Source organism: Aptenodytes forsteri, unplaced genomic scaffold, assembly GCF_000699145.1.
Source record: "Aptenodytes forsteri isolate BGI_AS27 unplaced genomic scaffold, ASM69914v1 Scaffold63, whole genome shotgun sequence".
Lineage (NCBI taxonomy): Eukaryota > Metazoa > Chordata > Aves > Sphenisciformes > Spheniscidae > Aptenodytes > Aptenodytes forsteri.
Genome location: NW_008794709.1, coordinates 3,304,630 through 3,317,059, shown reverse-complemented (window position 1 = coordinate 3,317,059; position 12,430 = coordinate 3,304,630). Strand labels below are relative to the sequence as shown.

Sequence of the window (12,430 nt, the reverse complement as noted above, 5' to 3'; positions counted from 1 at the left end):
AGGACTTTATTACAACTTTGTATTACAACTTTGTCTCTATATATTAATATCCTTTGGTATAAAACTATCTCATTCTTTGCACATTTGTTTCATTAGCTGATGACCTCAGTGCCAATGAACAACTTACAGGTCCCCATGCATCAGGAGTTAACTCAATACTACCAAAGGAGCATGGGAGTCCATTCTTTTATCTGCCGATCATAAAACACAGTGATGATGAGGTAAATTGTTAGCAAGCCTCCTTCTTGACAACTGCAGCTTATGTTAATACTTTCTTCATATGTTTTATTTTGTACTTGTATGTATTTAATCACTATTATATTTTTGTCTTGGAAGTACCATCTATATCTAGTGCTGCCTTTATTTTTTTGGCCTATTTGCTTAAAATTTAAGAGGATGATGACTTGTTAGCCCTTCTTCCTTAATTCAGAGGTGACAAGTCTTAGCTGTTCTTGGTAAAAGAGTAATTCAACTGCCTGACTCAAAATCCCTTCTTCTTTCCTCACCCCTTCATCATTCCTCTTGCAGACTCTTGATTCTTCAGAGAAAACTACTTCATTTATTGTGCACGTTAGGCAAAGCTTAATGTTTAAATAAAACTTTGCTTTGTCGTACACAATTACTTTTCTAAATATAAAGTTTGGGAGTTGTTGGAAATGAATGGTTCTGAATCCATTTTGGAATTTCTTAACTCATTTCTTCCACCTTCTGTGCCAACTCAGGCCATTGCTTAAGAGACCATTTCCAGAATAAACGGGATGCCAAAGTTGGGGAGGATGCAGGGGGAAGGAAAAAGACGTTCTGCAGGATAGGAGCATGTTTATTCTGTGTAGGCCTTTATAACCTAATCCAATACAGATTGAAGATTTGACGTTGAATTTGCTAAACCTCCAGTCTTGCTTCTGCTTTCCTCTCTGCCTCTGTGTGAAGACTTACTTCTGAAGCAGTGTTTGCACAATGCAGGGGTTGTGCTCACGATTGTCTTCCCCAATATCTTAACACCTCTTTTATGCTGCTTCTGATAAATTCCTCACTATGAAAAGAAGGTTTGACCCCATTTTGTTCAATGATGCTTATTTTTCTTTCGTTAAAGAATTGCTTTACTTCACGTTAAATCCCTGCAAATTATACCTTTTGTTAGAGTAATTGAGTCTTTGATTTCCCTTTCCTTCCGCCATTTCATTTGTCTGCATAGGTTTCAGCCACTGCTGCTTGGGACTCTTCTGTCCATGATTCAGTGCACCTGAATAGGGTAACTCCTCAAAATGAGAGAATTTACTTGATAGTGAAGACTACTGTGCAGCTTAGCCATCCTGCTGCAATGGAACTGGTACTACGCAAAAGGATTGCAGCCAATATTTATAACAAGCAGGTAAGAAGTTAATATATTATTATTATTAATTTTGTTTGCTATCCCTAATTTTATGAATGTGTTTTCTTAGCTGTTTGCTTCATTTTGTGTAAGTTTCGTCCCTTCAATTCTTATGAAAGACAAATGAAAAATAGGTTATTATAGGTTGCAGTGACGCTGTGCACTTCTGGTATATCCCTTTGAACTGTCCATTTTTCAAGCTGATTTGGTTCAGAGTGTAACAGGTGCTACTGTTGTAACACAAAAGGAGTTTACCTTCTTGTCTATACAACTCGAAATGTTCTTTGATTCAGAGAAGTTTGCAGTAGCTTATCTAATATAGGGTCACTGGAGCCGCTAAATTCCTGAAAGCATCTTTGGTGCCTTCAAATGTTCAGTGTAAACACAATATATCTTTTTTTCTTTCTCTTTGCTACTTTCTCTGCTAATTACAAACTAGGTTTGTTTCCAGCCACTACCCAAATGTATACATTCTGTACCCACTTTTACATCATGATCTTGGATAGGGCATTTACTGTGGCTGCAAGAGTGGTCGCTGTTCCCCTTGCTTTGCTGCTTCACGGGTTTAGGCAATGAGATGCTCTCTGAAATCATGTTCCTTTCTGTTTCCCAGGTGATTGAGACCAAGAGCATATTTCAGAATTGCTTCAGATTTTGCAGTGCAATGGGGGGAGGAGCACAAAACAGCTGTCGTACCACTAAGCAACTTACTAAGCAGCTGAATTCCATGCCTTTTTGTACTTGTTGTATTGTCCTTTGCTAGTTTTGTTTGTCTAAAATGCCTTATTAGATGAAAGCGAAGTTTACAGTTAGTGATGTAAGGGCTAACTAACCTGCCAACGAAGCTTGTGATTACAACAGTGAAAACTCTAGTCGCTATTTCATTTATGGCTAGAAAGCAGACTTATGCTTTGCTATTGCAAAAGGAATTTTCTACCTGTTGAACAGATAGCTGATGAAATAAGAAATGTTGGTGTCTGTACATTAGAGACTTCTTACAGCCACAGTTTCTCAGTTACAAGTTACTACACGAGGATAGAGCATCAGTGCAAAATGGGAGGAAAATGTTACTGATTGAACTTAGTAGCATTGTATACTGAGTGCAGGGCTGTAAAGAGTACTTAAAGGATCATTAATGCTAAAAAGGAACTTACGGTCCGGAAAAATGTGCTTTTGTTGTAAAATAAATTTTTGCGTTGCAACCTTTTATTTCTTACAATGTCATAAATAATTGTTGTCAAAACAATAATTGAAAACGACTTTGTTTCTAGAGTTTTACCCAGAGCCTGAAAAGGAGAATATCCTTGAAAAATATATAATATGCCTGTGGAGTGACCTATGAAATAGTATCCAATATACCAAAGGTAAATTGTACCATATTGCTCTGGTTAATTCACTGAAAGGAACAGAATGACCTACTGCAGTTGGTGATACTGATTGGGAAGTAAATGTCCTGCTTTGCTAAGAGGAGGCAGCTTGCCAAAGTGTATATCCTGAAGTTCAGTGGTGAGATCATGTTTATCTTTAAACAGTTGAAAACTGTAGGGATTTTATTTTCTCTTCTACTGTGTTTAACTGAGTTCTTGTAGTAGGGCTATTTTTGAAATCGTGTTAGTGTCTACAGAGAGAATATAGAGGGGACTCAGAGGGATGTTCAGGTCAGTGAAAACAGAATAGCTGGGAAAATGAGTTCACAGGAATATAAGTTGCTTTTTATAGAAAAAGCTTGTACAAATTGTAAATCTACTATAAAATTTATTTTAAAGGTAAAAAAACTGGACAAATGAAAATGTAAATAGTCTTGTCACTTTTGTGTGCTAGTACTTAAAATTTACAGTCTAGAGAAATCACACAGAATATCTAAGATTTGGGAAGGAAGTTGCATTTACTTGCCTAAGAAGTTGTCATTAGTTAATCCTTAACATATGCAATTTCAGGTTATATATGCATTATTTCTAGAAGTACATTGACTGCAGCAAATGTGCAAAAACTTCTCCCAAGCATGACCTCTTCTTAGTTCAGCATCACTTACACCTGTATTGAAAAGTCCTGGATCATTGATTACAATTAGGATTACTGATTAAGTTAAGGATTATTGATTCAAATTAATTTCTGGATTGAGATGGTCTAAAGAAGTGAATTAATACATTAAAAACAATAGGCTTTAATTTTTAAAAACTTCAACAGTGTAACTTGTAATTTAGGCTACAGAAGAAATTGAGGATCGCGAGACCTTAGCGCTGATGGCTGCAAGGAGTGAGAATGAGGGCACATCCGATGGTGAAACGTACATTGAAAAATACACACGTGGTGTGCTGCAAGTGGAGAACATTTTGAGCCTTGAACGACTAAGACAGGCAAGGAAAAGGCACTTTTCGGACCTTTTGAACTGGATTATGAGAATTCAAGTAGAGATGATTGATCTTTTAAAAATATTGTGTAGGTTGTTTTTTAGTTTGGGGTTTTTTAGAGAACATTGGATGGATAAATGTAAGACTAAGTTGCTTCTGTGAAATACAGAATTCCAATAGTGGTGGGTCTAGTAACTGTAGCTGACAATGGTGTAGTATGCAGAACCTGAACAGGCAAAGGCCAAAGAATGAATTTCAGATACAAATTTTGGCGGTTGTGTGTGCAAATTAAGATTTGTAAATGCAAGCCCTGTTTGCTGTTGTTAGCCACGCTGAAAAAAGTTTCTATCCTGCTTGATCATTTCTTATGAGGAGACCATGGCATTGTTTTTAGTGTGTTCTTTTCTTTACGCAGGCAGTCACAGTCAAAGAGGCGCTCTCCACCAAAGCAAGAAACATCCGCAGAAGCATCAGCACTCCAAATGTCCACAACGTAAGGACCCTTTATCCTCTGGTAAATTAGTACTAATGGGGCAGGGGGGTGCCGTTTGTGTGCTGATGTAATGCTTGCACAATGTGATATGGTAATGATTATTCTGAGCCAGGACGAACCAACCTGTAGGAAAGTTGTCATGAATGAAAATGAGTCACTCAAAACCCCTCCCCACAACTGTCCATCCTAGGAGATAACGAAGTTGACAGGGAAGTGGGAGGGTTGGTCAAAACTCTTCTCCTTTTATAAGGATATTCGTTTTGGAAGTAGTTTAGGATGACAACTGCCCTGTTGCAGATTACTTTTACTTCAAAGTCCCTTTAACATTTTTCATAGTGTAAGGGATAGTTTCCATTTTGTGTGCATTTTATGTGTTCTGTCACCCACTCACACAGCACAAACATAGCTGTCCTTATAAATAATCTTATCTGAAAAGAGCTAACAGAAAAGTTGTTAGGACTAAATGATCACGGTGTTTCCTCAAGGCATTATATTTTATAAATAAAAGGTAGGCATTTTGTCATTCTGCCTGTTGGTGTTCTGTAGGTATCCTGTAGCCGACTAGATCTTTCTGCCTGTGATGAAGATGATAAGGTATGTAAATGTGACAACAAACAGCACACATTCTCAGATTTTTTTTTCCCCCCTCTTTGAAACAAGATGTATTTGAGAACTGAAAAAAATAGGAAAACAGTATTTTTAACGGTCTGTTTACGTAATGTATCTTCAAAATGCTGCACTAATTACGTATTAATTTGAATTAAACCTTCTTGTCCTTCTCTGCTCTTCATATTAGAATTGTAGAAACTGATATTTAAGAAGGGGGAAGTTATAGCAAAACTTAATATACTTCACTGAAAAGCTAATTAGCTTCTAAACAATCCATTTGTGTGAGACAAAATTGTCTTAAGTCAGTAACTTGACATTCCTTCAGTTTGGTTTTTTAAAAAAACAACCTACTTTTGAGTTTACCTATTAATTTTTCCATGTTTGCCTGTATCAGCATGCATGTTTATGTATTTTTGTTTCTTAGGGTTGGTCTGAAAGTCACCTAGATATATCTGACTGTTCTTCCAGTTATCAAGATGTATCATGCTATGGTACTTTACCCAGGGAGTCACCTCGCAAGAGCAAAGATGGCAGTGGTGAGACTTTAAAGTATATACGTAACGACAGTGTTTGGGGATTTTAATTACTGCATTAAACTGAAAATTAAATTCTCAGTGCTCTTTTCCTACTAAATGCATTATCCAGCTGCTTGCTTTAGCAGCTAAACATAATCTGGAAGTAGGGGAGAAAGGGAGAAAGGCGTGAAGACATCCAGGAAAGGATGTGGGAAGTTGGGGGTGTCCAAAAAACCAAGAGGAGGGCAGAAGAACAAGCTAAATGTGAATCAAAATAGTAGAAGGGAAAACAAACAAACAAACCAAAAAGGAGCTGCTGTTATTTTATGAATTTGGAAATGAAGATGCTTTCATTAAAGTAGGAAGGGTCCTTTTGCAGGTTCTTTACATGGTTTGGATCTTTGCTCTGCTGTGTCAGTGTCACAGGTGCCTAATTTTCTAGGTCAAATTGTAACATGCTATTCTTGATCAGGCAATACAGGTAGAGATACTGCCGCAGTAAAGCGGGACTGAGAGTTTATTCATTGCTTCCTTGCCTATAATCTCCTTTTCGATCATCCTGGTCGTGCAGGATTGCTGGCTTGGTTCCAGGGCAGAATTGCAGTGTTGTGGGCAGAGGTCAGGCGAGGCACAGGAAGCAAAGAGCTGTCAGTTCCAGTTTCAGGGACGCTTCCCACTGTTTTTATGACTGAGAGGAAAAGGAGAAATATTGGTGCCTCAGAATGGAGGGGGCAGATACTGCTATTTTCTGCTTTCCTTCTGTTTCCAGACTTCAGAGGGGCATAATCTCCCCTTGTTGAGCTCTGTGTTCTCTCATGCTTGGGCCAGTGGTTGAATACTAAATACTGACATTTTTCTGTAGCCAACAACTTGCCAAATGGATGGCTTAACCCTCAGTTATTTTGAATTATGCTCTTGCAGTCAAGATATGAAGAACTGAAATACAGTATTTTTGCTTTTTTACCTAGGTGGTGTAGCAGAGAATTCCCATGCTTTAATGGCCAGCCCTTTTAAAGCATTTTCTCCTCAGCCACCAAAGTTTTTCAAGCCCTTAATGCCAGTGAAAGAGGAACATAAAAAGAAGACCCCGCTTGAAAGCCGACCTCTGCTTAGTCAAGAGGTAATCTTTGAAAACCACCTGTTTTTTTTAAAGGAGATCAAGTGATTTTGTGTACTTGGCAGATCGTGTGCAGCATGCATCTGTTGCAATAGAACGTTGTAATTCTCTGGTAAAATTAATCAGGCTGTTCATTGTATGTGGTGGGGTTTTGGTGTTTGTTTTTTTTACGTGAAACACTGGGGTTTTTTTCCACTTCTTGGTAAGTACTCTCCTTTACAGGGTACTTGTTATATTTTAAAGTAACAGTAACCTGCATTTTTTTTCTCCAGCAAGGTGTTGGTGTGTTTTTTCATAGATAAAACGTAATTCTGTGAAACAGTGTTCTAGAGTGGTTATAATTCTGACCTTTATTCCTCAACCTAAAACTCTGTTGGGAGGAGCGCATGAGTTTCTCTACCTGTTAACTTGAATGTTGATGTATACGTGGCCAGCATGGGTGTTTCACTTTCATCCCGTCTTAATGCCTTTCTAACTTGCACGTGTTTAGCGCTGTGGTCAGAGTTGTGGTTTGTGTGATGTGTTGTGTGTCTTAACCTTTGCAGAGCATGCCTTCATCTCGGGTGCATTGCGCTGGCTGTGTTGTGCCTTCAGGAACTAATGCCAGCAGCATGCCTGTAGAAAGCAATAGCATACGTGAGGAAAAGATTGTAAGTTTTGTACCAGTTTCTGTTACGAGGCCTGGTGGTGGGCTTAGGGCCGTTTGGTGGCGGGCTTAAGGCACTTACGCTACTGCAGCAGAAAAAAGGTGAAATGTGGATATAATCACTTGGGATTGATTGTAACTAATGGTTATAATGAACAGTTGCTTGCCTGGCTTGCAAATGCAATCTGTCATTGGAACTAACTCAACTGGGTTTTTGCGTTTTGGGGTTTTTTTTGTTTTGTTTTGGGTTTTTGGGTTGGTTTGGGGTTTTTTTAATATTCATACGTGACTTGTCTTGTGGGGTGGGTGGGAGAGGGGAGGTTTTAGTTTTTACAGGGCACAAATGATCAAGTAAAGGGTGGTTTAGTGAACCATGTTGTTGTCACTCTAATATATGTTGTATGTTACCCAGATTTTGTGACTATACCCCAGAGTAAATGGAATGATCCCATTTGGTGTAAGTAACCATGCATTTAGGTGTGGGTACACTATAAAAAGCTTCTCATTGCCTGATGTGGCAGTAATATGACTAAAATAAGATTGCCGCTCTTAATTAACATGCAGTCTGTCTTCATCATAATTCAGGCGGTGAATTGAGGTGGAGGGCTTTTATTTTAATCTTCACCTGCCAAATCCTTTTCTCACTGCTGCTTCAACAAAAAGCGTATCATCATTTCTGCTGTATGATGGACTTGGTTTTTGGGCTGTTGAACATGGCTGTAAATACTTGCTTTAATCAGAGCTTTAGATTTAAAATTCAGAACCTTCAAATTATTTCCCGTAAGTATTATAGGCCTCTTTTACCACAAAGTGCTAGTGATCGATTCTTCCTATTCAACGGTTATTTTCATTCCTACCATATAGCCAAGCTATTAAAAAAAAATCTGCTCTGGATTTCAAATGCTATTTTGTAGGTTGTTATACTAAAGTATCCTGAGTGTTCTGGTGTATATATTTGAAGCTTGGCTACTGGTTTTGAGTAGCAGCTGTTCTATTCTCAATTGTGTTAATTTTCCATAAGGTAGCTGACATGCTGACTCACACTGAGTCACTGATGCAAATAGCATAAAGGTATTTGGAAGGCAAAATCTTCTAGTGGGTTGAAAAACATCCCTTGGAAACTAAATTGTTACAAAATTTTCCATAGCAACTTCAGTGCAGTTTTAATCCCTTGAGTAAAAACAGGGTCCCACCCCATGCATGCCCTGAATTAACCCAGGCATTTGCCTGTGCTGCTTTCCAAAGATAAGGAGAAGCTTTCAGAGCTGGGAAAGGGCAACATCCTGCACCAGGCTTTTCCAATTAGAATGGAACTAATTCATTGAACAGTGTAGATCTGCTGTAGCCAACAGGGCCCTGGAAGGAGCTGTTCTTTCAATTCTTAGCTGCTTGCTCCTACCCAGAAGTCAGTGCGCTGACTTCTGCCTTGCATCAACGTAGCTTTTTGTTCAGTTGCATAGTAAGGCAGATCAAGGGAACTGATCCATCCAGCTGATGGCTAGACTACCATGGCGTTACATTTTGTTTGGACCTACTCCCCTGTCTGATCACCTTCCAGACACTTGAGTGGGTACTGGGGAGGCAGGCAAGAACTAGCAGCCGCTAGTGGGGAGGAGGTTGAGGCAGCTGCTTTGCGTAGCCCTGCCAGCTTATGGTGTTGGGTTTATCAAATGATGGCTTCCGGGGTTTTTTATTACTTTAGGAAGTAAGCCTTTGTAAGACGTAGGCTTCCCAGGCTACGCTGCCTTTTTCAGAGCTGGAGCAAGTCTATGTTTTAACTAGGCTGGAGTATATATTTCACACATTTGGATGTGCTCTCAGAATGAGTTCAGAGATTACGCTAGGGCAGCGTCACGGCTCCACGTGAAACTTCAGCTGCCTGCTCCTCTCCATCTGATTTGAAGTGAAGTTTTCACATTATTAATCAATACTGTAAATGATTGCTCCAAGGTACAGAGCCTCATACTCCTAATTAATCACTGGATGATTGGTGTCGCTTCGGGTGTGATGCTCACTTGCATCTTACAGCATGTAAAAAAAATGCCATAGAAGTGAAGCAGCTAAACATACAGGAAGCTATTAATAATTACTAAATTAATGTTGTGCATCTAAGTAGGCATAAAAATGATGTTTGGCCTTTTTCTCATGTTTCTCTGGGATCTGTTCTTAACTTCTCTTGAATATTCAAAACACATCTGTCAAAGGAAAAAAAAGTGGTTAACAAAAATATTTTTATTCAGTTGGCCTGAAATGAGCATTCAACCTAAAATTTCAGACAGTACTTCCACATGCGTTTAGTATTGCAACTATTTCAAAACAGCATGACATAAGGGCATGTTCTATACGATATGTGAGTACAGTGGAATTTGTTATGGTCAGATGAAATGTTTTCAAACCGAGTGTATTTGAATACTGCCTGTAATTAACACGTCTAAGAGGGGTTTGGCTAAGAGCAAATCCTCCTAGCGGGCGATGAAAATTGAAGCACCAGTGGGGCAACCGCTAAATAAGTATTACTGATTTTTAAATTAGTAAAATGGGAATTTGCATCTTTGAGGTTACTTGAGAGGTATAATTTAGGGATTTGAAAACTCGGATACTTTAACTTTTAATTACACAGTATGTTTGTTACAAAGCAGGTGTAGGGAAGCTGCTCTGTGTTCTTGCTTACTTTGCTTCTGTTACTGCTATATCTTGAGGTATAGTCTTCTTAATTCTTGCTGGCACATTCTTACTGTTATCAGTTCTTAAATCTGTTTTTCATTATAGTCTTTCTGTTAACTTCCCAGGGAAGCGACTGCAGTTTCTTTACCAATTTTTCAAGGATTTTATCTGTATTTCTACCAATAACCTGAGCAGTACAAGGCAGCTTCCTTCTTTTTTCCCCACATCTTACATCCACAGGAATTTGAAGAACCCTGACATTGCTTTGTTTCTGGAATTTCCCAATCGGGAAGCTCAAGAGGAGCTTTGAAAGGAAATATTTCTTGTCCCCACAAGGGGCACCTTTTGCCTGTCACAAGGGGATGTCTCGTCACCTATTTGCAGCATTCTTCACGACCCTTTTAGTAATAAGACTGCTTCTCTGCACCTTAGCTTTTGTATTTACGATGATGGATAACCCTGAAACGACACATGACTGGCAATGTGGTTACTTGTTTGACTTTTCCTAATCAAATTGCCAATGTCTGTGTGTCTGCAGAGCCATTTCTCACTTACAGCACCTCTTATCCAGTCTGATTCTGAATGGGGACCCTGTGTGTACTAAGATTTTTTTTTTCAGTCAAATGAGGAATCTTGCAGGATTCAAAGGAGAAACAAAGAACTCTGTTATAAAAATGCCATTTGGCTTCAAGTGGATGTTTAGCTAGTATCGACTAGAAATACTTCCTTCATGAAATGCTTATCGGTTTGGAGTTCCTGTAATATCTTAAACCCACTGTATTTGATAAACACTAGAGTTTGTAATAATTTAAAAACAACTAACTACAAGGTTCTGCATAGAGCAAAACTTAATCTTGCGTAAGTAATAAGGGTGAAAGGGAAGGAGTAAGCAGAATAATTGAGAAAAGGTCCCTCAGAGACAAGCAACAGGTATACTCCAACATGCAAAAAAGATGCTTTGCATAATGCTTTAGTGCTTGGAAGGGTATTTGTAGGTCAAAAAAGTGCACGTGAATTTTGTCCATTACTTTTAAAGGGACCGCCTATAGATTTCAGATGTAAAGAACAAGATTTTCAGTAACATAAATAATTTTCAATAGTCTTATGTGACATTTCATAACACTATCACTCCTCTGCAGAGAAATAAATAATTGCAAAGTAAAGCTTTCATCCAAATTCCATATGAGAAATAACTCTGAAGCAGAGCTGTAAAAACTAGTAAGCGAAGGATGCCAAGCCTTTACTTGAACAAATATTAATAATCTGAAATATGGTTGGATTTGTCAGATATACTTAGACAAGTAGAGGCATCTTCTTCAGATACTGATTGCTCTGCCAGCAAAAATTTAATATTATTGGAAATCTTGATTCAGCTTAAGAGCCCATTGTGCATGGGTAATATGACTGAATTATGTCTGCTATGAGCTTGAACATGGTAGGAGTGAAAATGAGACCTTGTTATAGATAAGGGCCATAGTGAGTAGCGATCACTTCAAAAAATGCAGGATAAAAGAAAAGTGAAGTCATTTAGAACGTCTTTACAGGTTTTTTTTTTTAAAATCAAACAAACAAAAACTGAGGGGAAAAAAACCAAACACCTCTAGGTTAGGAAAAAGATCTTGTCACATAAACATGTGTTTCCTAATATATACCTACGAGGATGTTTTAGTTAATTGCACTGCTGAATGGGACAGGGGAACTGGTCACAAATGACTTGGAGAAGGCCAACGTACTCAATGCCTTCTTTACTTCAGTCTTTATCTGTAAAACTAGCCTTCAGGAATCCCAAGCCCCTGAGACCCAAGGGAAAGTGTGGAACAAAGAAGACTTACCCTTGGTAGAGGACCACCAGGTTGGGGAGCACTTAAACAAACTGCGTGTTTGTTTAAGTAAACATACCCACGAGTGCTGAGGGAGCTGGCTGATGTTATTGTAAGGCCACTCTCAATTATCTTTGAATGTCATAGCAATTGGGAGAGGTACGTGAAGACTGGAAGGGAGCAAATATCAGTCCTGTCTTCAAGAATGACAAAGAAGAAAGATTCAGCTAACTACAGACTGGTCCAAATTCTGCCAGGTTGATCAGTGTCACTTATTTCCCTCCAAACATGTACATGTATGCATACAAATGCTCCCGTGATTATTAGCTGTAATATTTGATCCTTTTGCCTTTATTTTCAAACATCGTGAACGTGTTCAGGTGTGATAGGTAGGGGTAAAGAAAATTATTTAGCCTCACTGGTATCAGATTAATAGAAAATCCCATTGTGCAGGATACTTTTTAATAATCAGTATTGCAGTAGAGACCCTGTAAGGCCTCTTCCATTTATATTTATGTTTATCTTGTTAGGTGGTCAATTAGCTCTATAGAATACCTTCAGTAGGTTTAATTAGTCTAAATCGGGGGGGGGGGGGGGGGGGGAAGGGTAGTGGCCAAAGAGTTGGGCCAAGGTAGCCAAACGCCTTCCGCGATGTGACGCCCACCAGCAGCCAGCACTAATAGGCAAGAAAGCTTAGGCACTGCTTGCTAATGTTAAAAAAAAGAATGGACATAGATTCTGAAATTCAGTCAGCTGGGGCATAAGCAGTTGGGATTTTTCATATAAGTGTGTCTCCTCATGTATGTGTCAGGGTCCCGAGTGCACCAACAGGCTCTGCAAACT

The 12,430-nt window shown here is 38.8% G+C and overlaps 1 protein-coding gene across 1 annotated transcript in view; it reads left to right on the top strand.

The window, feature by feature from the left end:
- Positions 1-12,430, top strand: part of KIF13A (kinesin family member 13A) — a 115,597-nt gene that overhangs the window by 100,036 nt on the left and 3,131 nt on the right. The window contains 8 exon segments of the mRNA XM_009273740.2: positions 97-221; positions 1,196-1,372; positions 2,644-2,736; positions 3,577-3,729; positions 4,139-4,216; positions 4,763-4,810; positions 5,250-5,361; positions 6,309-6,460. Of these exon segments, the coding sequence (XP_009272015.1) occupies positions 97-221; positions 1,196-1,372; positions 2,644-2,736; positions 3,577-3,729; positions 4,139-4,216; positions 4,763-4,810; positions 5,250-5,361; positions 6,309-6,460 (938 nt within the window).